The 25464-nt window shown below is 38.0% G+C and overlaps 1 protein-coding gene across 1 annotated transcript in view; it reads right to left on the bottom strand.

Annotated features, from left to right (window-relative positions):
• The window catches only part of LOC150102146 (apoptosis-stimulating of p53 protein 1-like), a 186545-nt gene that overhangs the window by 133809 nt on the left and 27272 nt on the right, over nucleotides 1-25464 (bottom strand). The window contains exon 2 of the mRNA XM_090398659.1: nucleotides 12466-12739. Within this exon, the coding sequence (XP_090254785.1) occupies nucleotides 12466-12739 (274 nt within the window). The remainder of the gene's footprint in view (nucleotides 1-12465; nucleotides 12740-25464) is intronic.

Raw genomic sequence — 25464 nt, 5'->3', positions numbered from 1 at the left:
CAGCCTTCAGGTGCTTGAAGTACGACGAGAGACACCAGATCATCACATGCACCAAGCCATGCTCAACTCCAGCCTGCTGTGCAAACTGCAGACGACCTCACCCCACCAACTACAAGGGATGCCTTTCCAATCCAAAAAATCGAGGATCAGCAAAAGTCAATCTTGCTCCTCTACGTAACAACGTTTTAAGCAACCAAGCAGGTCGTCCCCCAGTCCGAAACACCTCACCTTCAACCGCACAGGAAGGAAAAACCATGACCAAAACATGTGTTGAGGCTGCAAGAACTAAGCCTCCTACATCTCTCGAGCTAGAAAGCTCCAACATAACATCAGTTTTAACAGCCTCGCTTGCCACCATGCTGCAGGAATTCAGCAAGACACGCCCCTCACCATCTTCCAGAAAGAGATTCCTGCAAGGCACTCAAACCATTATAACAGCCATCTGTCATGAGTAAAAACTTCAAACCAAAAGCTCTTAAGATAATGGCATGGAAAGCAAATGGACTGATGAAGAAGGTCTTGTAACTTCAAGAATTTGCGACTCGTCTCAGTGCTGATATCATCTTGATTGGTGAAACACACCTAAGACCAGCTAATAACCAAAAAATCCGTGGATACACTATGTACAGAAACAACAGAATTGGCACAAGAGGTAGAGGCACAGCCATATATATTAAGAGTTACTTGAATCATAATACAATAGCCAAGCCCCAAACAGTAAACCTAGAGGTGACTGGTGGAGGTGCATACCTGCAATGCTGGGAATCTCATGATCTATGCTGCTTATAATCCTCCGAGCATTCCTCTGCTGACAACAGATATCTGGACTCCATACTTAGTCCAAATGACTCCATAATAATAGCAGGAGACCTCAACTCAAAACACACAGCTTGGTACAGCTCTTCAATTAACAACAAAGGCCACACACTATTCAACTTTGCAATGCTCAACTCTGTTGTTGTGGCCGGTCCTACCGAGCCCATCCAATTCAGCCCTTCAGGTAGCTCGGATGTGCTAGACATCGTCATCTTTAAAAATGTAAGATACCAATTCAAACTGGAATCAATTAACGAATTATCTTCTGACCACAGTCCCATAGTACTTAATCTAAGTTCATCAGGTCAATTCTCTCCTCCACACACATTCATACCATGGGACAAGTTAGCCAAGATTCTTCCCGATCATATTGGTCCGGTGCCAACATCAGTAAAAAGGAAGAGATAGACTCAACAGTAAATAACCTAACTCTACAAATTCAGAAAGCAATAGAATCAGTCAGCCAATCCACTGTCTTCCACCCAATCAAACATATCCCAGAAGAAATCATGGAGCTAATCAGAGCGAAAAATAGAGCCAGAAAGAGATACCACAATACCAGAGCCCCACAAGACAAACCAGTATTGAACAACCTAAACAGACAGGTCCGGGAAGCTCTTCAAAAACACAGAAACCATCAATGGGAAACCAAATTGGCTACCATCAATACTGAAGATCATTCTGTCTGGAAATTCTTAAGAGCGATCCGCACCAAAAAGCAACTCATATCCCCTATACCAGTGGTGTTCAACCTTTTTTACTACGCGAGCTACTTTTCTATAAAAAGTTAATCGGCGATCTACTCTCTTATAAAGATCACGTTCCCCCAACCCGATATCTGATTACGCACAAATAAACAACTTAAAATAAACAACTAAAAAAAATACAACTAAAAACTTTGTGTATTTAAAAATTTATTTATCACTTTTAATTATTTTAATACAACAAAAACAACAACAACAAGTATATTGGAATAAAATACTTATTTCTCTGTTTTGGAAAACCAAAGTTGGAAAAAACAACAGATTAATTACAAACTCACAAGTTACAGGAAATGCTGGTTGATTTAAAAAAAAAAAGTTAATGTGAAATTTGGCATTGTTTGGACCTCGCAATATTTTCATAGTCAAGTTGATATGAAGTGGTCAATCGCAGACAATCATCCAAATGATCATTTGTAATTTGGTTTCTTAATTGATTTTTTATGACGTCATAGTTGAAAAAGCGGATTCTGACAAGTATGTCGATCCGAAACACGACAGAATTTTTCGCGCAATATCAGTTAATATTGGGAATTTTTCACGTGCATACTTCCAAATGACTTCATTGTTTATTGATTTGAAATGTAAACTATTCGGAATGTTTATCATCTCAAGTTCTACTTCAGCTTGGTTTATATCAAACAGCCCACTAATTTTATTTGAAATTTCTGCGATGTTCAAGTTTTCTTGAAATGGATTATTGATAAAAGATATAATCATTTCAGTTTTATTAAAATCTTTAAATCTTGAATTTATTTCTTCCTCAACTAATTCTATTTCACGAATAAATTCTTTTAAATCATAGCGAAGCATTTCTTGATTTTGTTCGAAAAAGTTTAATAAATATGGGAGATGTCTAAATTCGCGGTCATTTATATTTTTCTTTAATAAAAGTAAGTATCGTTGGAAAGTTTAAATTTAAATTTAAATTGCTTAATTTCGTACAGAAATCTACTAAAAATGATAAGCGTAACAACCATATTTTATCACTCAATTGTGGATAAATATCTCCTTTTTCATCAAGAAAAATTTTTATATCGTTAATTAATACAAGAAATCTTTCTAAAAATTGACTTCTGCTGAGCCAGCGAACATTATTGTACAACAGAAGTTCTCTATCATCATCTGCCTGTAATTTAAATAACCGCCGTTGCAGGGGGCTTTTCCTCGAACAGAATTTACAATTTTAAATGTAATATGCAAAACATCTTTTGGGTTTAATCTTTTACTACACAGTACTTGTTGGTAAATAATACAGTGGTGCGTTAAACAATCTGGATATTTGTCATCGTTTTTACATAATGAAATGAAGCCTGATTTATTACCTATCATTGCAGGAGCACCATCAGTAGTAATAGACACAAGTTTAAAAAGCGGAAGTTTGTGTTGTTTCACAAATTCATCAAATGCCGAAAAAATGTCTTCTCCCCTAGTCCTTCCCAATTTTCAACATTTCTTCTTTACTTGAATAATCTTGAAATACCATGCGAATAAATACCATTGACTGAGCAATATCAGTGAAGTCGTTTGATTCATCAAATTGTAATGAAAACGCAACACACTGGTGAATGTCTGATATTAACTTAGCCTGGAAACTTTTCTCCGGCAATTGGAACTCTTCCTTTCGGCAATTTGAAACCTTGTCTGCGGCCTAGAAGTGGTCTCTCTCTCTAGCGACGTCTCGAACCGAGAAGCTCCTTTCTGGAAGCGGGAAAACTCCTCTCTCAAGCCACGTGGATCCGGGCAGTCTCTCTCTCTCTGAGTGCGGCTCTGGACCGAGCTGCCTCCTCTCTGACAGCAATTCTGGAACCGGGATCCCTTCTGCTTGCTTCAGTCCCTTTTTATTAGGCCTCCTCTGAGACCTCGCATGAAGTTTGGCAACCCCAAAGAATCGGTATGAGTCTTTCATCTTAAGTTTCAAGTTCAGCACGCCTTTTGTTCTCCTCCGCTTTCTTTTGATTGTAAGTGCCGGCCATCGGAAAGTTGTTTGAACTCTTTCTGACCGACTTCGGAGATATTTACACTTAGAGCCTGCAAGCCTTTCTCATACATACAACTTTCAATAGCAATCTTTCTAACGCCGCCATGTACAGCTTCGCGACAAAAACATTGCCTTTGTTTTTAACACTCTAACATATTCTTATTAAAGCAGTATATACAGTTAGCTTCAAAAGAATTATTTACAAAAACATCTAATACAAACTATTCCGAGACAAACAAAGTTTATTTTTTTACCATATTCACATGGGACTTAACCTAAGGAAAAAATCGATGTAATGTGCTTTGGAATATTTAAGCTAATCGAGTTTTTACACTTTGCTTATGATAGTATTCACTCGGCTCACTGTTTGACTTCCGCTGATCAAAATTAATTCATTTACCCGGACTTATAAAAAAATTACTGATTTGACAATTTTAACGAAAAATAAACAAACAACTGCAATACACTTAAAGCGAATTAAAAATAATACAAAATAATGATAAATAAAATATTATGTTTTCATTACTAATTATATGAAGAGCCAGGCTTCATTTCGGCGACGCGAAATTATATAAGTTAAGGGATATTACATCCCATATTGTAAATCCCAGATGGCTACAAACTTGGTATTATCTAGGTCTACCTACTCACTGATGAGACCTCAATGAAGTTTGATACCGCTCTGGGTAGTGACCTTCTCTCATAATGTAAAACAGTAATACAGTTCCTAGGAGCTAAGTTCACATTATGGGTAAATACCAAGAACAGCGATCGGAGTTTGCTCTACCCTTGCTATGAGTTGCCCCAGTGTTGCACTATATTTGCTTACGCTTGGATTCGCCGAACTTATATAGTTTCTATATTCAGCATGAAACTCTTTGAGTTTCTTATTCGGCTATGAAACAATATGGGATGTAATATCCCTTGACTTAAATGTTATGTTTTCAGTTTTTTTATTTGTAAATAAGGAGGAATACACAAGAGATCGACTAAAAATCGCTCCGCGATCGACGGGTTGAACACCCCTGCCCTATACAAACCAAGAAAGGGACAGTTCACTAAGATGAAGAGAAAGCCGAAGCACTAGTAGATAACCTAGAATCTCAGTGCAATCCATCTTATACAAATCTGAATATCAACCTTATGCACAAGATTCATCGTCATGTTAGGACAACCTTAAGACAGAACACTGTTAACTCCGAACAAATCACTCCTACAAATCCGGCAGAAATGATAAATATCATCTCCCATCTAAACAGTAAAAAAGCTCCAGGACCGGATGGCATAACTAACAGAATAGTAAAACTATTCCCAAGAAAGGCCATAGTCCATCTCGTCAACATTACAAATGCCATCTTTAGATCCCAGCATTTCCCTACTACATGGAAAACAGCTACCATCATGCCATTGAAGAAGCCAGGAGAAAATTCTCACCTTCCTGAAAGCTACAGACCCATAAGCCTATTGTCTAGCCTCGGAAAGGTGACAGAGAAAGTGATCTTCTCGAGATTCCAAGCAGAAACAGATAAGTTCGGCATTTTGCCTAATGAACAGTTTGGCTTCCATAAGGCCCATAGTACAGTTCAACAAGTACACCGGCTGGTAGAAATCATTACTAAAGGCTAAAACTGGAAACTCAATACAGCTGCTATCTTCATCGACGCAGAGAAGGCATTTGACAAAGTATGGAATGAAGGCTTTCTCTAGAAACTGATAAAATTTAACTTGCCAATGAAGTTAATAAAAATAATCCATTCTTACCTGAAAGACAGATATATGCAGGTCAGGGTCGGCGAAACGGTTTCGACCAGACGCAGGGTCTCAGCAGGCGTACCTCAGGGATCTCTTCTTGCACCTCTCCTGTTCTCAATCTACATAGCGGACATCCCTCTGAATCCAAGAACAACATTCACTGCATTATATGCAGATGATACTGCACTGATGGCAAGATTACTGAGCCGAAAACTGGCAACTAGAAGACTTCAAGCCAGCATACACATTTTAGAAAAGTGGCTGGCAGACTGGAGGATCCAAGTTAGCCCCCCAGAAAAACTGAGCCATACTCTTTACTTGAAAGAAAATCCACAGCATGGCGGATATTTATTTATTGGGAGTAAAGATTCCATAGCAGACTGAAGTTAAATATCTTGGAGTGATTCTTGATAGTAAACTCCTATTCAGCAAACATATACATTACATTACCTCGAAGACATCCAAAGTCTTAGCACAGCTCCACCCTATGAACAACAGACAAAATAAACTGGACATGCAACCAAAATTAACAATTTACAACATGGTAATTCGACCGGTTATCATTTACGCATCCCCAGCGTGGAGCCACACCGCGAATGCAAACCTTCTAAAACTTCAGAGATTACAGAATAAGTGCCTGAGGATGATTCTGAATGCCCCCTGGTTTATAAGAAACACCCAGATCCATAGAGAAGTTAATATCCCTTATATCTCTTCCCCTCTCTCCTAGATCTAGCTGAGAAGTTCTTTACCAAGACAAGCATCCATCCAAACCCGTTAATCAAGGAAGCCTTGGAATATAAGGAAGCAGAAAGACACAAATATAAAAGACCAAAGTCGATCTTAAGTTCATCTGAACACAGTTAACCTCACTGCCCTCAATGGGCGAGCATAAAGCTCACAAACACTCCATTCAAGGTTCTTTCAATACAGACAAAGGGAAATATGAAAAGCAATTTTGCTTCACCCATCTAGCCAGAAATGATATTTGTTATGCTAACCTCTCGGAGAACCAGTTCATTGCAGCATATAATTAGACATAAATGTTTTCAAGTCAGTCTAAATTTAATATATTCAAAATGAAAGGGAACACAGGTCCACTGTTGTTTATATGCAGTTTGCACCAGTAGTAGAGTGTTCGTAGTGCTTATCGTCAGAGTCTTTGCTGCCGGAATGCAATTTCTATCTAAGCGCCCCTGTAACGATACAGACGTGTGTGTGTGGTTCTTTTACGATAATAAAAATTTAAATTATTTGAAATTTCTTAAATAAATTTTGACAGAACAGCCACACGTTGGTTCGCTAAATGTAACGAACCGGGGGTGTTGACTAGGCAGGATAATCGTTAAAAACCCGAATATTCAAAAAAATTCTCAAAAGTTAAAGCAAATTTTGATAAAGCCACTTCACTTTAATCGTTGAATATAATGATACAGGGATTATAGCCTTCTCACCGACCCGAATTGCTAACAAAATTAAAATGAATTTCAATTAAAGTTAAAATTTATTTGTACTAAAGTTTAAAAAAATCTTGCATTTTACTAAATTCTTAGTAAGTTGTAAAAATTGTTTAATAATTTTTATAAGCGGAACTATCTTTTAGGAAAATAAAAGAAACTCAAGATAGATGAGAAAATAAGAAAAGAATTCAGAAATAATTAGAACATTTTATTAATATTTATAAGTATTCAAAAAATAAAATCTTTATAGAATAACAGAAAATAAATGAAATTATATAAATATACTTGAAATTTTTTATTAAAATTTTAGGGTTCTTGATTTCATATTCACCAAATTAGAAATAATGGTCTTAACGTCTAATTCCGCACATACATCATTTTCAATAGCTATTAACGCCAAACTAAAAAGCCTTTTTTTGTGACATACTTGTTCTTAAGTAGGTTTTACTCAACTTGGAAAAGGAACGTTCACCGCTCACTACACTAACAGTTAAGGTTAATAGTATTCTCAAAGCAATTGGAAAGTTAGGGAAAGATAAATTATTGGACACAATAAAATTAAGAATATCGAAAGGGTTTTGAATAATTAAATTATCCTTCCGAAAAATATCCCGGAAAGCACATAACTCACCATATAGTTCTATTGCATTTACGTCTTTATTGTCGCCGTCCATCAAGAGAATCTCTAAATCGTCATAATTTTTTCGTAAATCTTCGTTATTAATTTGTAGTAATCTATACAAGAAATTTAAATTATCATAATATGTTTTTAGTTGTTCAAAACGTTCTATTAACGAACACATTGCAACATTTAGAAGTGTATAAAACACATTCACTCTAAATTTATCTTCTGGCGATTGTGGCGTTTCGTCATGAAGCTCGTAGTCAAATTGTCGTGTCTTCTTTCGTCGTCGAATTTCCGTACCAGTTTCAAATTCTTGTTCTCCATCCACCTCTTCCCTCAGTTCTTTTGCCGTTTTTAGAACTTCTTTAAAATTTGTTTCTGATCGATACTCTTGTAATAATATTTTTAAATTTTCGATAGATTCTAAAGCAAGTGTAATGTTCATATTTTTGTCTTGAAGCATTTTACTCACAGGCTTTATTCTGTTAAGTTAATCATGCCCAGTTATAAGAGAACAAATAAATTTGTAGTCCTTCAATTTAGCACATAATGTTTGTGCTTCATGCTGAGTTTCTTTATTAAAATTTTCATTATTTAAAATTTCAAAAAGTGCATCGTAAATTTCTCCTAATTGATATCATAGAGGGCGGATTGCATTAATTTTACTTTCCCATCGCGTTTCTGATGGCTGTTTCAATATTAATTTTTTTACGAACTTTAAAAGGATTGCCCAACGTTTGTAAGAGAATGAAAAGAAATTGCATATTTCTTGAATAATTGCAAAGAAACTAATTGTGTCTGCATTCACTTTGGCTGCGTCGTTAATGATTAAATTTAGAGTATGAGCAGCACATGGCACGTGAAAAGCTCGAGGATTTTTGTTCAAAAGCAAATTTTGGAGCCCATATTTTTTCCCTTTCATATATGCCCCATTGTCATAGCCTTGACCTCGCATGTCTTCAATGGGAATGTTCCATTTTTCCAGTTGTTATTTTTGTTGCACATAAACCACGTCCTGTGGAATCTGATATATCTGCAAAACCTAAAAAGTTTTCCCTGATCTTGACACTTCCATTGTCACAGTTAACAAAACGAATAATAATGGTCATTTGTTCTGTTTTACTTGCATCAGGTGTGCAGTCCAAAATTATGGAATAACATTTAGATTTTCGAATTGATCATAAAATTGCATCCCTGATTGCGTTACTTAAAGTTTCCAATATTTCATTTTGACTGTCTTTACTCAAATAGTGTACTCTATTGTTTTTGTAGGACTCTTTCAACATGATTTTCCATAATTAGACAATTCGACTAATTTTAAAAAATTGCCATTATTCCTTACATATAATTTATCAGATGATCCGCGAAAAGCTAAATTTTGGCTACCAAGGAATTTTATAATTTCAATCAAGCGTTCTGAAACACTCGTCCAATGTTTCTTTTCCATTTCATACATGCTTCAAGTCTCGCAATCAATAGTAGTTTTGTTTTTTAAATTTTTATCAAGTTTCTTCCATTTTAAGAAATTTTTCATGTGAGCTAAACTAGTCTCATGTGTGTGCAAAGTTGTACTTCCATTTCTCCAATCGTTATAACCTTCTACAAGACTACTTGATTCAGTAGGTGCGAAAAGTTTGCAACAAAAGCAAAAAACAGCAAAAGGGATATATTATATTTTTCTTTTGAACAGGCCCCATTTCAATTAAAACAACTCGTAATTTTTCATCAATATTTCCCCATTCACCTGGATCTTCTAAATTTACAGACTAACAATGTGTTAGTTTCGTGGCCAACTACAACTAAATCTTCTCCTAACTGTTTTTCACTTAAGTCTTGTTATCTTGTTCAATAGTTGCAATAGTAGTTTGATGCAAACTGGATGATGTGCACTGTTCTTCAACTCTGATTTCTGATGTATCGAGTTGGTTACAATCTGCATCAGAATATTTTAATATTTTAATATTAAATTTATTAAGATCCCCAGTTTGTTTCTTAATATCTGTTTCTTTCGCAGCATGACGCTTACGATTTTGTGCACGAGATAACTTTTTTTTTTTAATTTTTGATTCCATTTCTATTTTATACCCACAAGAAATTATTACACGACACGACACAGAGACGAAATAATAGTCCGCACTGCGCTACTGTCAGTAGCCTACTGAGATGCGTACCATATGACTGGTTAACTAGCAACAAATGTTTTGTACGAAAATTCGTTTCTGCGCATAAAATCCGTTCACCATTGCACTTTAGATAGACTGCAGTAGACACAACATTCTGCAGGAAAGCATTTAGCCTGCTCTCGCTGCAAAATTGTAAACAGCCCACTGATCAAAGAGGCTGCAATATACAATTTTTTTTTAAATTTTTGTTCGGCGTATCCGGCCTTATTTATTTTAATATTGATCATTCTAAGAATTTTTTGTTTTTTGTTTTTTTGCTAAAAATTTTGTTTCTTAAAAATGAACTTATGAACCGTGTCTCGGCGCCCCCTTCGTAGCGGCGCCCGCGTGCATCGCATGTTCGCTTCCGCCGGCCCTGTTTATCGTGTTTACTCCGTCTCTTTAAATATTTGGACGTTAGAATTCAAGGATTTAATTGTAATGTCCAAAAATTGTAAATTCATTCCTTTAATTACAATTAAAGGAATGCATTTTATTTTTAAGCAATTTTGAATTATACCAAAATGGATAATTTTATCGATAATAAACAATATTTTTTCATGTTTAATTTTTTTTTAAATTTTTACCATAATTTTGATATTTTATCCAAACACGTATGCACTGTATGTACAGTATGTGTATGTATATTTCGAAAGTTGCAGCACCCCCACGATTTCAAGCCACGAGCCGCTACTGATCACACCACCTCCGGATTTCATAGTTGGGGTTACGCATTCCGGTAAGAGACGTTCATCAGGCACCCACATTTGTCCCTCTGCTCGGTAGAGGGTGTAGCGTGATTCGTCGCTCCATAACACAGCTTTGCTTTCCAAGCTTCCACTTTCCACTGTAAACTCTCTCTCTTTCTCTTTCTCTCTCTCTCTCTCTCTCTCTTTGCATCATTCAAGATGATGCTGCATGTTGGTTCGGGTAATGCGGGGCTTGCATCTTGCAAGCCCCGCATTACCCGAATACCAAAGGAAACCAAAGGAAACTCATGTTGTGAACTTCGGTTCTGAATGTTTTTGTGCAGATTCGGGTTCCAGTCGAGGATTGGAACTCCGCATTCAAATTTTCGGTCGACGAATGGCGTTTTTTACACGTTATCTTTCGTGGCACCCACCAGTCACTTTCGGTGAGTGTGGTTCACTGCGGGGAGCACTTGCAGTTTCTACGCTTCTACTTCAGTATGGTATCGCTAATTATTGACGTGGGGTGGCCCAATTTGTTAACAGTTTGCCGAACATGGCATCTTAACACAACGCCTCTTTCAAACTCCGTCAGTTTTCTCCTCGCAGCCTGACTTGGGAGCATCGCATTCCGCAAACTAATTCTGGTTACGAACACGTGACTCGTTACGTGGCCCGATGCACCTTGCTCATGTCGGTGTCTGTTAACTTCTTACCAAGCAGTGTATGTATACATGCGGAGATATAATGAAAGTTTCGTCTTGTAAGTGGCCTTCCACACCCCAATCGATATTTTGCCAGTCTGGCACACCCAGTGATTAATAGCTAGTGATGGGGTTATTATTCCATTATTATAACTTTACGTGTGTTGTGGGTGTGTGTGTGGGGGGGGGGATGTGTGCGCGCGCACACTAATGTAATTAATGAGATTCTTAGTGTCATTAATACCATACGAAGACGTATATTGCCGTGTCTAGTTTCATGTCAAGTATTTTCCCTCTATTATTATCAGACATAATCATACGTATGGTTTGTGATGCGATGCGATCTTCGCCTTGTTTCTGTACCGAAACATTTGATAGGTTGTACACATCAGCGAAGGCATGGCTTGCTATGATCGCATAGTTAAACACATCAGGGGTCAAAGGTATTAAACAAAATCACTTATATGCGCAAACTGCATATAAACAACAGCGGAACTGCGCTAGGAACAGTGCCGCACTACGCTAATAGCTCGCATCTCACTATGACGTGCATATGCTTGTGCGCGTAGCAACATGACACTGTGCTGCTAGCACCCTCCTAAGTGCTACAAGATGCATTTTTATTATTTTTAATACAAAATAAGAGAACTGTATGGGATTGTTGACAATAAAATTAAATATTACAAACAATTATAAATAAATTAAGAAATATATTTATACATCGAGAAAAATTGGGGCTGCTGCAGTTTCACAGTGCCTATGCGCGAGCCTCACCCGCTCGTCAGTGTGTTTTGGTTTGCACAGCACATCCGAGTGCAAAGTATCGCGATAAAATAAATAGAACACGTTCGAAACAATCTGTGTACTAATGACAGAATGATACCTTTCGGTTTCAGGCGTAAAGGTCACCTTTTTTTTTTTTTTTCCTGTTACGAGACAGATCACTTATTCTTTCACAAATCTGATAAGCGTCGTCTCCCTAAAAGCAACTTGAATGTTGTGGATTAATAACGAAATGCTGGCAGATAATTTGGAGAATTTGTTTCTGAGGACTCCACCAACAGATGTAGCATGACTTTTGTATATTCCTACTCTGCAACCTGCTCCCACAGCCATAACATTTATGCTAACAAAGTCACACACACACCAGAAAATTTTATCTGCTGCACTGTGAATAGATTTCTTTTTTCTGATTAAAAAAAATGGTCAGTTTAGCCTACAGGAAAGCAACTTACTATGGTTTGCCGAAATAAAGTCAACTAAAAGAGTGATGAGCATTTCCTAGCATTGTGACATAAAAATAAAACGATAAAGGCATTAAGGTAATGGACAAAGGAGCTGGCTCATTACGGAATACTAACAAGTGTAGCTCCAGGCGACTTGTTGGCGTTCTGGGTTTCCATGACGTAAAAGAGTACTTAACAAGGAATCCACAGAAATGCAAAATACGCTTACGAAACCGAAAGAAGCCTCACGCGCGTTAAAATTTGCATATTAAATAAAGAATTCACTTACTGAGATTGTTGTTGTTAGCATGGTGTTGCTCCACTTGACCACGCAAACCCCTTAATCGACGAAGTTTCATCTCTTGAGCCTCCACCTTCTCCCTTAGGTAACGTAGACGGTCCCCTTCTGAAGTTCCATGGCTGTGACGGGCCTCTTGTTGCTTGAGGAACTTCAACCTCTGTTCCTTAGCCACCAGGAGCTGCTGATGGACCTCGATCTGATGTTGCTGCCTAGCTGCCATAGCTCGGAGGTCGGCCAGGGTCAAGTCAGGACCTTGGGGGATCTGAAGTGGAGAGAAAAGAGTAATCAGGGCAGGAAGGATTGTTCATACATGGTTAAACCGTTGAATAAACGCTCACTATTTGAATAATAAGGGTAAAGGATATGATCGGGACATTATTAATGTCAGAAAGAAACGAAATCTCCTTCGGAGATGCTTTCGACGAAAGTGTGAGACTCGGTTGAAATATTTAGCTGTCATATCTCGGCAGTTATGTAAATGTAGATGTACTTTGAATTAGATACTTTTGTCAGCTCCCTCCACATTGTCAGCTGAATTTTAATTAACATTCCACCAAGTACTTTAAATGAAATATTTTACGTAATGCAATTCAAAAATTCGCAGTTTCAGTAATTCGATCAAAGCGACTAAATTAAAGTCTCTGTTGGTTTAAACGGCGTTTCTTAAGGGTGTTGTATTGTGTGTTCTTGTCTTTTCCATTTAAGAATTTTAGCGAGTGTGCTATCTGAAGAGATGAAGTTCACAGACACAATCCCTACATCTACGGCTTCATTCTTAACCCAATCTCTGTCTGTATGTCACCCTTCATTCTGACTTCCTGTTTATCTTTTTCCTGCACTGTCTTCTGAAAGGCGCAGTTGACAGAATTCACGTTTTGGCTTAAGAAATGTGGGTCTGAATCAAGCAAGTTTTTCTGCACCTTTCCAGCCGATGCTGCGTTAGCTGACCTGTAAGATGCTTTTCTTCCCACGTAAACTCTGCCCAGTCATCTTTCATTATCAGGTTTTTTTTTGTGATCACCATCCATTCCTTCCTCAGTCTGTTGGTCACGAGAGTGAAAAATTCTCAGTCACATTTCTCACTCCATCTCCTCCCTTATACTCTGTAATGTTCCCGCGGTGTGTTCATCTCATCAAATACGGATCTTAAATAAATGGCACTCCTTGGGGAGCGAAACAAACCACTCGTATCGATCTGTTAAACTGTCTCAAACAAACAGGAAGGGCAGCCACGGCTCTCTTCTAACAAGTTACGTGCGTGATACCTACCCTTCAATTTAACTCCATCTGTTCGGAGGGCTTTTTCTGTCACTGGGATGTCCTTGTTTATTTCTGATGGCTACTAAAGTTAGATGGCTCGTAATGGGAAGCGCACGCCACTGAGTTTGAACAACATCTCAAAGGGACTGTAAAACGTTGCTTAAAAAAGTTTTCTTAAATCCAATTATTGTTACTTTGCTCGTGACTGAAACACTTTTCACATGATACCTCTTTCATGGCGAGTCTTCCACGAAAACAGACAATGAGATGGTTTACTGGAATTGTGCGTGTTACTAGGATGGGAAAAACAACAACAACAACAACAACAAAAAAAAAAAAAAAAAAAAAACGTACATTTCAAGATATCTACATTTTTAAATTCGGTTATATGTGAATAATTAGTCTCAAACTACTCTATGGCCGCATTTTTTTTAAAACTAGTGTATACAGATCAAATTGAAGGTGTGGGCTATAACCCCGTACACATTGATAATTAAAAAAATGAATTTTAATTGATGAGTTTGAATGCAAATCACCAACCAACATTTGCGTTAACAAAATACTAAGCTGGGGAGGAACATATCACACCACTAATCTCTTTACAAAATAAATTAATAAGCATTTTAACCAGCATTAAATATAGAGACGCACAGTGAACCCTAAATATACGGTATTAATTTCCTTACACTTACACACAGTGGAGGCTCGTGGCTTGAAATCGGGGGGGGGGGGGGGGTGCTGAAATTTTCGAAATATACATACACACTGTAAGTACAGTGTATACGTGTTTGGATAAAATATCACAAGTATGGTAAAAATTTAAAAAAAATAAACACGAAATAATATTGTTTATTATCGATAAAGTTTGGTATAGTTCAAAATTAATTAAAAATAAAATCCATTATCTTAACCCCAATAATGTTCTAAAATAAAAACTATAACTAACTATAACATTATGTCTTTAATTGTAATGTCCAAATATTTAAAGAGACGGAGTAAACACAACACGATAAGCACTACGAACACTCTACTACTGGCGCAAACTGCATATAAACAACAGTGGAACTGCGCGACGGACAGTGCCGCATTACGTTAATAGCTCGCATCTCACTATGACGTGCTTATGCTTGTTCGCGTAGCAATATGACACTGTGGTAAACAGAGTGCTGCTAGCGCCCTCCTAAGTGCTACAAAATGGATTTTTATTATTTTTTATACAAAATAAGAGAATTGTATGGATCGTTGATGATAAAATTCAATATTACAAGCAAATATAAATAAATTAATAAATATATTTATACATCGAGAAAAATTGGGGGTGCTGCAGCTCCGCAGTGCCTATGCAAGAGCCGCCCGTGCTTAGAGAACTATATATTTATAGGATGCAACTTTTCTTAAAGACTGATAACTAGTACAGAAGTATTAAGAATACTTCTGCAGAAAAGCGGGCCTAAAATATTTAATTCCAAAAGCACAAAAAGAAATAATACGCAAACACTCTGTCTATTTGACTCCAAAAATCTTGAACGGCTTACCGCTGTTAATACTAAAAGAAAACAACGTGAACACATAGAAATATCTGATTCGACAGTTTCTAAATTTTTATAAGAATATTGAAAACTTGTTTAGAATAATTGTATAAAAATAAATAACCAATTTATACGTGATTACTGTTCTTATTCCACGTGTACATATGAGTCTGTGTGTGTGTGTGTGTGTGTGTGCGTGCGTGCGTGCGCGTGCGCGCGTGCGTGCACACACACACACACACACATATTATTATCTAAATATATTGTCGATATATTTGTGTACTATTTATGCTGTGCAATTGTTCGACTTCTTTTAACCCGGATGAGCTCATGCTCTTGGTTTATAGATGTCGTTGTTTTCCAATTTTATCATTTTGAAAGAAAAAATTAAATGAATGAAATGGATATCATTCGCATATGATTACACGTAATAATATTTGCTGACCAGTCATTGTTTTTTAATGCTTGTCGGGTTTTTCGTCTGTTTAAAAAAAATCATGTTAGCGGGAAGTGATCACGTGCTTGGAGCATCTTTAATTTTCAGCCAGTCAATATAAGGCAAGAAAATTATGAAGAACAAGGTCTGAAATTAAAATACTGACAATATTTGCGGTCTTCTTAAAGAGAAACAATGATTGATGCGCTGTAGCTTGTGCAGGAAAGATGGTTGCGATGGTTCGCTGCTCCAAGAACTCAATGACGTTATTCGTCTAACACGAAGAATGAAAGAGAGTGGAGAGGATTTTACTGCAGAGACACCTTGTGGTGGCAGTGAACGTTCTTGGGTCAGTGCCTTATTTTAAACGGGGGGGGGGGGACTCAAAATATGGAGAACAGGAATACAAATAAAAACGCGTGCTGAAAAATAATTACATTTGTTGGATGGCATTTCTCTGATGCCCATTTTTCAGATTAACTCTGAAGAGCCTAAAGCTTAAGTCTGGAAAATGCACTCAGAAATAACCTCCAGCAAGTGCTTACTGGTGGACAGCTGTATCGGAGAATGATTCTTTTCATGGAATTAAGAACAACATTCAACGAATTAAGATCTTCAATCGCTTATTGAAACGAACATCGGATGCGGGTTTATCAAACCAATTCGATTTCCGTGGAATAATCAAGGATTCAATGAAGATGGATTACATTATTCCCTGAGATTGTTTTTTTTTTAAACTATACTTTCTAGATAATAATGGTTTTATTATTGCTGTTATCATTAACTTTTGAATTGTTTTTCCCATGTGAACTTTAAAACAGTCTTATTTCGTTTCGCATATTGATTTTTTAATGGAAAAGAATCTTATAAAGGTTCTTCGCGTCTTAGAGAGGGTTTGTTTGTTGAACTGATGGTTAAAGCAATAAAAAGCAAAAGCTACAAGGCTAGTCTATTACGTTTGTTAATTGCGTGTGTTCTCCGGCCGATTTACATGTTTTGCGGATAAAATAAAATAAAAATAAGAGAATTAGCATACATTATTTGTGTATGCTGGAATTGTGGGCATGGGAAAATGGGTGTCAGTTTAATGTGAGTAAACGTAAAGTCATTCACTTCGGCATAGTTAGATAGCCAATGTCGTATTCTATTGGTGGGATTACGCTAGAAGAAATTGATGAGGCTAGGGATCTTAGAATGTTAATAGATGGTAAGTTGAAGTTCAGGGGTCATGTGGCAAAGACACATGCTGGTGCGTATAGTGTGTGGCCTGCAAAAACAACTCAAAACATAATTGCAATGCTAAAACGAACGTTCACATGTAAAGATAAGGATGTTATTTTGCCTCTTTACAAGGTCTTGATAAAACCTCACTTGAACTATTGTGCGCAGGTCTGGTCTCCTGGTTTCCGTTGTGATTCTGATATATTGGAGAGAGTACAAAAAGTTTTAAAAATGATACCAGGATTGTGGAATACTGATTATGAAGATTGAGAATTTGTAGACTACAGACACTAGCAAACAGGAGAAAGAGGGGTGATATGATTGAGACTTACAAACTTCTGAAAGGGTCATACAGGATTTCAATTGATGGATTTTTCGATTTATGGAGGGTGGGGAAAGGACGAGAGGACATCCTTGGAAGTTGAGAATGAAGGCCACAACTTCTCAGGGTGTGAGGGCAAGATGGTGATGCGTGATTGGAATGGATTGAGTTTGGATGTTGCGAGTGCAAGCAGTATGAACGAATTCAAGAATAAGTATGACAGCTGGTGCGTGTAGCCTCTCTCGATGAGTCTCTGACTCCCTGGACATTTAATAATAATAATAATTATTATTATTATTTAGTTTTACTCGAGTCTAGGAGAGCTTTTATAGTTAATTATTCAAAAACTTTCGCTAAAATCAAGTTTATCGAGACGCATTGCAATAACTTGGCTAAATAAAACATGTCTATAAAAGGAAAAAATCCTCCTGACGAAATCTTCATAAAAAAAATAAATAAATAATAGGCAAGACCGTAGCGAAAATATCCTTATATATCATGTCATGCTTATGATGTGTGTTTAATTTATTTGTTTATTTCATGGAAATATGACGTCACATTGGCCTTCGTCAGTATAAAAAAAGGTTATATTTTTATTAAATAAAAATTTATTTTGAGTCAAATGCTAGAAACAGTAATAACTATAAACAGTCTTATGAGCCACTTGAAACAGGATCATTACGAAAATGTTTATTTATTACCGTCCAGTTTTACTCATTCTCACGTGAAGTCCCTTTCCTGAACTCACTTCACAATTTTGACAAATTGATATACTTTGTAGTGACCTGTGGACACTTGAATGGTTTCGAGTGGCGTAACCTTGACAACGACTGCCGTAAGGGGAGGATGCAGGAGATGAGAGGTAAATGTGGGCTACTAACGCTCACGTGGCGTTAGAAGCGTGTGTACAGAACAAACGCCCACATTCCTGACGTTCGGTGAATAATACGTGTTTACACTGACGTCCAACAGTCTCCCCTCCCCCCCTCCCTACTTCAATGGTGAAAGCTCCGCCACCCATTCACGACAGGCTAGCCCAGGAAAACGGAACGCACTGTGGACGTTTTGTATGTGAAGGGCTTCTTTCGGTCACGCTCGGGTTTGTAGTGTTCCGCGAACTGTGCAAGGACACTCGAGGTGAAAGTTCTTCGCACAGGATGTTAACATAATGTCCACGCATTCCGCTGCAGTACCCACACAAAACACTAGGGGGCGCAATAAAACCCGAATGGTAACTCGAGTTGTGCTGATAAATGAATTCGTTCAGTAGATTACGATAGAATGGTGGTATCCATGACAACAATGGTTGGATCAACACTACCTTGTCTATATGTAGAACCCCCACTGTAACGCAAGCTCCCTCCACACGAAAATTACTGTCAGTAAAAGAGCATCCCACAGCGATTCCGCCATCACCCGTCATTCTGTAAACAACTTTCGTCTGTTGATCAACCGTCTGTGTCATCCCGCCTACTAAAACGCAGCTTTTCACCAGCTAGTGTTGCATGCATATGGATATCTATATCCTATTGTGTCTTTACACATACAGAGACAGAAGCGCCATCATATTATGGCGCTACGAACATTTGAGCTCTACGAATATTTATAATTTATGCAAAATATTATTTTAATACTGAATCCGAATTTCATTAAAATAATAAACTACCTTTCTTTACATACAAAATTATACAAAGCATTACATTTTTCAAAATTTTAGTTTTCTACGAGATAAAACAGTCGATTTAAAACTGCTTCAATATGTCGTCTGCTTTATTTTTTTCTCTTTTATTTATCACACTGAAATATATTTATATTATATTCCATTTATATTTTATTATATATTATTATTTATTTATATTATATTTATAATATTTATATTTATAAAATCACATTTAAAAAATTCCCTAAAGAATCATATTTTAATGTGCATCACTTGCGAAAATAACTGAAATTTAATAGCTTCGCAATCATTAAAAACATTGACAAAGTAATTCCTGTCTTTACCGCTATAGTATTAGCGGCGCAGTAGTCGATAGATCGCTAGCTGTAAACATGTTCCTTATCTCGTTGGATAAGATAGCAGTGGCTTTGATTTGCAGGGATTCCCGTGCTTTTCATAGCCCGCCTTGGGAATGCAGAATTACATTTAAGACAGTTCCGGTCTGCAATAACAACTGCTTAAAATAGAGAAATTTCACGAAGATAGCCCAATTAGCATTTCCTCGTCCTTGTTGGTAGCAGATATGCCCATTTTATGTCGAAGATTTTAAGAGAAACATACATACAAATACAAATGCTATCAGTGGTTATTTTTAATTGCCAATAGGCGGATGCTTCAGTATTTCAAATCAGGTATACTACAGAGCTCTGATTAACGATCTCAGGTATGCAATATTAATATATGACTTGCTTGCTTTTCAAAGGCACACGGATGGAAATTATTTTGCAAATAAGGCATAGAAGCTATTGTTGCAGTTAATGGTGTGGTCATCTCTTGAGATTTCACTCTCTCGTGCTTGGCACCGTCACATAATTAATTATATTTGTAGTTTTATTTTCTGTAAAATTCCAGTAATTTTTTTTTTAATGATAATAAGTCTAAACAGTGGGGAAACATGTCAGAATTTTAATAAAGTTTAAAAATTAATCTTTTCTTCAGTAAGGTCGAACTATTCAGTGTAATATTATGGAAAACTGGGCTTTAAATCTCAGGTTTTGTAGCTCTACAAAAGTTTAGCATGGTAACTAAAAAAAATATAATTAATCCGGATATTTAAGGAAGTTAAAGAGACCAAAAAAAGTAAATAAATAAAATAAAAAATAAATAGGTCAACCCTGTGTCAACTTATTAAAAGTGGGTCACGTATTAGCTAAACTCTGAAAGTTCAAGTCACCAACAGGTTCTCCCTGTGAACAAAAAAATGTTATAGGTGACAGAAGACATCGCATACGATACATGTAATTATATATATATTCCAGATACTAAGTAATTTTATATAAACTTGGTTTTAATCCTATTTCCCAAGTAAGCAAACAGACAAGAAAGTCAAGTTTGCGCCTGCAAGTAGTGCAAGTCCAAGGCAACTCTTGGTAGTGCCAGTCGAGGCAACTCGTGGTAAAGGTGGATAAAGCTGTGATCACTTTCCTTAGTATTTTTCCCTTAATGTAAAGCACATCCCCTTGCGGAGATGTATGATGTTAAACATTAAAGGAAATGGTCACAACCCATACCGGTTTCGACCTTTATTGAGGTCTCTTCAGTGGGAGCCAGACCTGAAAATGCTAAGGTTGAAGTAATGCAGAGCTCATTATGTATTTTACCAAACAAGTTGCCACAAGGTGCTTTGGCCTTATAAATATAAAATCTCAGGCTGAGAGATATCTTGAATACATAATATATCCAAGTTAAAAAACTTTCTACACACACACACACACACACACACACACACATATATATATATATATATATATTTAAGCTGTTGAGAAAGTTAATCTTCCAGGACTTCACTTTTTTTTCTATAAATCCACCTGCATGTCAACTTGCATAACAGGATATTTCCGTAGAATTGAGCATTGTGTGTGAACGGCGTTCTTCTCCGAATAGTCGAGTGCACATCGGATAAACGGAGTTGGCGTTCGCGTGCGAAGAAAATTGGAAATTCGTGTTGTTCGAGAGCGAAGCGAGTCTTGTGGCGGTGCCGGGGTTGTTTTCAGGAGACGTTGCCATGGCGACCGAGTGCAAATGGTAGAACGGGAAATGTGGAGAGCCTGGAGTTCCAAGAAATAACCGGCAGATGTCAACTGACCGTTTATCTGTCACAGACAAACCCTTCGCTACATCCCTCTGTTCGAGCAGTCTTCATTGTCGTTCATGCACACGCCTGTTCTCTCTCTCTCTCTCTCTCACAACACACACGCACGCGCGCGCGTGTGGTATGTGTCCACCCCTGTTGCTGTGCCGTGGGCGGACAAAACAGGTTGCAGCGATTTGACACTTGGCACTCCGTATTGAGCAACAGACGGCGATGAAGCCCATTTTACGAGCACGCTTCCGAAGCGGGCACGAACAAAAACTGTGTCTGACCTTGTTTACGGCATGCCGGCCAGGTGACCTTTGTGTGCCATCTCCCGGAACTGTGTCAGGTTCAGGCAGTCATAGCTCGCAGCGATGTCGGGAATTTCAAAGTAGTTTGGGGTATGCTTTATGAGCGAGGCCTCCCAAGTTCATCCGAGTAAACAGCTCAGCCAGCAATGAATGAGTGCCACCTGCACCGTACACACACACGCACGGAGATTCAACCATTCGCTCCTCTTGCATAAATCCTCTTCATCTTCCTCTTTCACCGCACAGAACAGGTGTTGCGTCGTACGTTTAATACTTTTATCCCATTTGAATGAAAGAGGATTATGTCGCCTGTCCCAATCCCGGAAAGCAACTGTGTTAAAGCTGCGGAGAGATCGTCACTCATTTCCAGACATGACCACGGCATCCTATTCACTACGTTACCCCTTTTCTATCTTAGCCGATGCAGTCACGGGAATTAGCAGAATACATGATGAATCCATTTAGCCTTCCTATGTAGCTAACGAAATGTCGCGTTAATGTGATCAACGACATACTAGGCCTCGCTAATACAGCACGTCAACCAAAAGTGAATCGAAAAGTGGCAAATGGCCTAGAAGTAGAAGCAACCTGGTAATTTTGGCAAATTTCATAACTTGTATTACATCTGATGTTCACTACCGTCTATTATTCAGCAGCATTTCAAGTTCTATTATGTGATAATATTTATTACATCGCATGCAATAGCATTAATAAATTAACGCTAGTTAAGTAATTCATTATATCAGCTATCATATTCCCAGTTATTGATGAATTTATTTTTTCAGAGCCATTTGTGTGAGAGGGCGCTTTCACCGTTGAACAAAAACCAAACGAATTGTGCTGTGTTAATGTCTTCTGAACTACGTCGCTCGCTCAATGCTTTAAATTTATCAAAACACTAATACTGTACTGTATTTGTGTTTTTGTATTTGGTAAGTGTCATATCGCAAAGTAATGTAATTTTTCTGTTTCATGATAAAAAAAAAACCAATTTATGACAAATGAATGTGTTTAAGTAGCGAAAATAATCATATTACTGAAATCATTGTGGTAACCTCTATGCTTCTTCATAGGACAAAATGCAAACAATGTTCGCCTTCTCTAACTGGAGTTTCGTATTAATTTTTAATTAGAAATGGTTTCTGCAGAAACGTTGTATAAAAATGGTTTGAGGGCAGCTCGTCCAAGATTTTTTGTCCTTTTATAAGTTTGTCCAATCTCAACTCAACTTGAGGGTACATGGCAAGAATTTGATGATGACTAGACTCGTCCAGTCGGACATTTCGTCCAATCTCAATTTGTCCCATCGATGTCAACTGACTAACCTACTACTATGCGAACTGACTAACCTGACCAACCAATGTGTCAACTGACTAATCTACTGGACGAGAAAAGTAATAGGATTGGACGAATAACCTCAAACCCAGGGTGCCCTTTCAGGGCATTTTGTCCAGTTATTTTCAATTGGACGAAATGTTCTACAGGATTAGATTGGATGAAATGTCGTACTGGACGAGATTTTGATTGGACGAACTGCCCTGAAACCCCTTGGACTAATCTCAAACCCAGGTGCTTTCTGAGTATTTCGTCCAAGTATTTTTAAATCGAAATAGGATTGGACGAATAACCTCAAACTCAGGTGCTTTCAGGGCATTTCGTCCAATTATTTTCAATTAGACAAATAGCAGTGGATGAATAAGATTGGACGAAATGTCCTACTGGACGAGAAAAGTAATGGACGAAATGTGGGAATGGACGAAAGTTGGACGAGCTGCGCTGAAACCATTAAAATATATTACTACTTTATGTTTTGTTAACTGTAGTTTGTATTATAAACTGTTGTGCCTCTGATTTTGCTGGGGTTAGTGTGTTCTACTTTTGAAACCGGAAAGCTGCGTATTTCAAGGAAGGAAGGCATCATTCATGTGCCAGTGTATCAGTAATCAATAGATTCCACCAATAACATGCTGCAGGCACCGATACTAAACTGGCGGTATGTTTCCTTCAGGTGCTCACGTTTGCATTCAAGGCTATAAGAAAATGGGTAAAGTTCGGGATCTAAGTAGCTTCAGAATGGGGAACTTTATCCTGATTGATTTGTTGCTTATAACACTCAGGCATCATTAATATGTCTCCATAGCGCAGTTGGTTATTGGATCCTTCATTGGAAAATACCCGAGTTCGATTCTCTTTGTTATGACAGAAGTCGTAATATGGTCTTTTTTCAATTGATGGTTGAAGTAGTCGATCTCGTCCTATGGTAGCAGGGTTTTTCTTCTGAAAACTCCGTTTTTAATCGCGCATACAGACCAATCAGCGGGAGAACACGTGCGAATAAGACAAATACTATCAGTGGGCGGTAGATGGCGTAGCATGTAAACGGTGGTTAGTGGCATAATGTGTAGAGCGCTCTCCCATGATGAGTCCTCACTTAACAGAAAACTTCTGAAGTCAACACAGGGAAAGTGTGTTTGGAAACAATGATCGGTGTGTGTGTGCGCAAGGCGGACGAAAGATCAACAGGATCAGAAAGTGTTGATTAAATGAGGTAACGTAAAAACTTTGGAGCGTGAATGCATTGTGAGTTGGACGCAGTTTCGAATGGGATGTAAGAGCAGACGATTATTGAAACTATCACGACTATAGCTAAGGCGGGAAAAGACAGATCATATTGATCATTGAATGACTGAACTGATTAAACCAATATCCTTTCCATCATGAGAACAAAAGGGCATGAGTAGGATGTAAACAAGAAGCCACAAAGCCATCACGCTTGTTCAGAATAATGCAAGACATTGGAGCGATGGACTGGCACTCCTTGATGCCGTTCAGTAAGGGTTGAGTGACGCTGTTCCCCTGGATCTCAATCCTAATAAACACCCTTGGAATTTGGTGAACTGAGACCCAACGTTAAATCTCAGGGAAGTGACCACGTTCGACTTATGTAGCACACCTGTAGGGTGGTTCCGGAAATACTCGATCTACCGATGCCCTTTCACATCGAAGGCTGTTCTGAAGGCTCGCGGTATTCCTACACGTGATTAGGTAGGTTTCTCTAATAAACTGTCCACTCAGTATAGGGGTTGTCTTGCGGATGTTACATAATGAATCTCATTTGAACAGATGCCTGGAAGAGCACCATCTAGACATTGCAAAACTGGTTGTTATTCATTTAAACTGATGAGGAAAATGATAAATAATTAATTTTAAAACTTTTCAATGTACTTTATTTTTTAAACCGCCGGATTTTTTTTTTCTTTCCTTTCTCTCCATTATTCGACACACCCTTGCTAGTCTGTGGGTGAGGTTAATCTACTGCATCGGAGTCACGTGCACTTCGCGAAGAGGGTGTGAACGTAGCCTTCTTCTGAACTCAACCTTCGAGTTCTTGAACCCGTTTGTTGCTATAGAAACGCTCGTTTTTAGCAGCAGAACCGCCACTTCAACTGTGAACTGCGATGCATTTCTTCGTCACTCCCTAAATGCTATGGCAGTGTCATCAAGACCCGACTGAGACCTCCTCCAAATGGGATCAAAATGGAGATCTGCAAAATCTACTGGTGGCGTCAAGCAGCGGATTAAGTGACACACTAATACGTAAGAGACTGTTTGCTCTGTGGAACGAAAAATCTTGCAGCACAAAGAATCGTCCGTTGGAAATCCACCGAGAGGCAGACCTTACGTATGAGATAATCGCAACAGGTTGTTCTGAATATCCCGGAGGAAGCTCGCTAATGTGCGGGGATGCTGATTTCACTTTCCTCCAACCTTTAAAGGGATTTAGTCAAAACGACGTCCTCTACGTCACAGAATCACTGCGGACCTTGGCACGGAATCGCTCGTTCGAGGACCAAGCTCGGAGTCGAATTACTTAAGTTCCAACTGGGCGAGAAGGCTCCGTTCAATAGCGTCGATGTCCCTCACGAGCATACAAAGCGAACGACACACCTTAAAGTAGGTCAAAAACACTGACCTGATGAAGGCGGTGCAAGGGATAATCTCGTTAGCAGACGACATTCTTCGCCTACTCACTTTACTCCGCACGCTCGGTGGCTTCACATTGAAGCCAACGTTACGAAGACCTATTCTGGCCCAGCGAAGTCGAACTCGTGGC

This window comes from Typopeltis vanoorti, chromosome 10 (assembly GCF_054136105.1).
Source record: "Typopeltis vanoorti isolate ZY-2024b chromosome 10, IOZ_Tvanoo_1.0, whole genome shotgun sequence".
Lineage (NCBI taxonomy): Eukaryota > Metazoa > Arthropoda > Arachnida > Uropygi > Thelyphonidae > Typopeltis > Typopeltis vanoorti.
The sequence above is the reverse complement of the archived record's forward strand: the minus strand, read 5'-3'. Positions and strand labels throughout refer to the sequence as shown.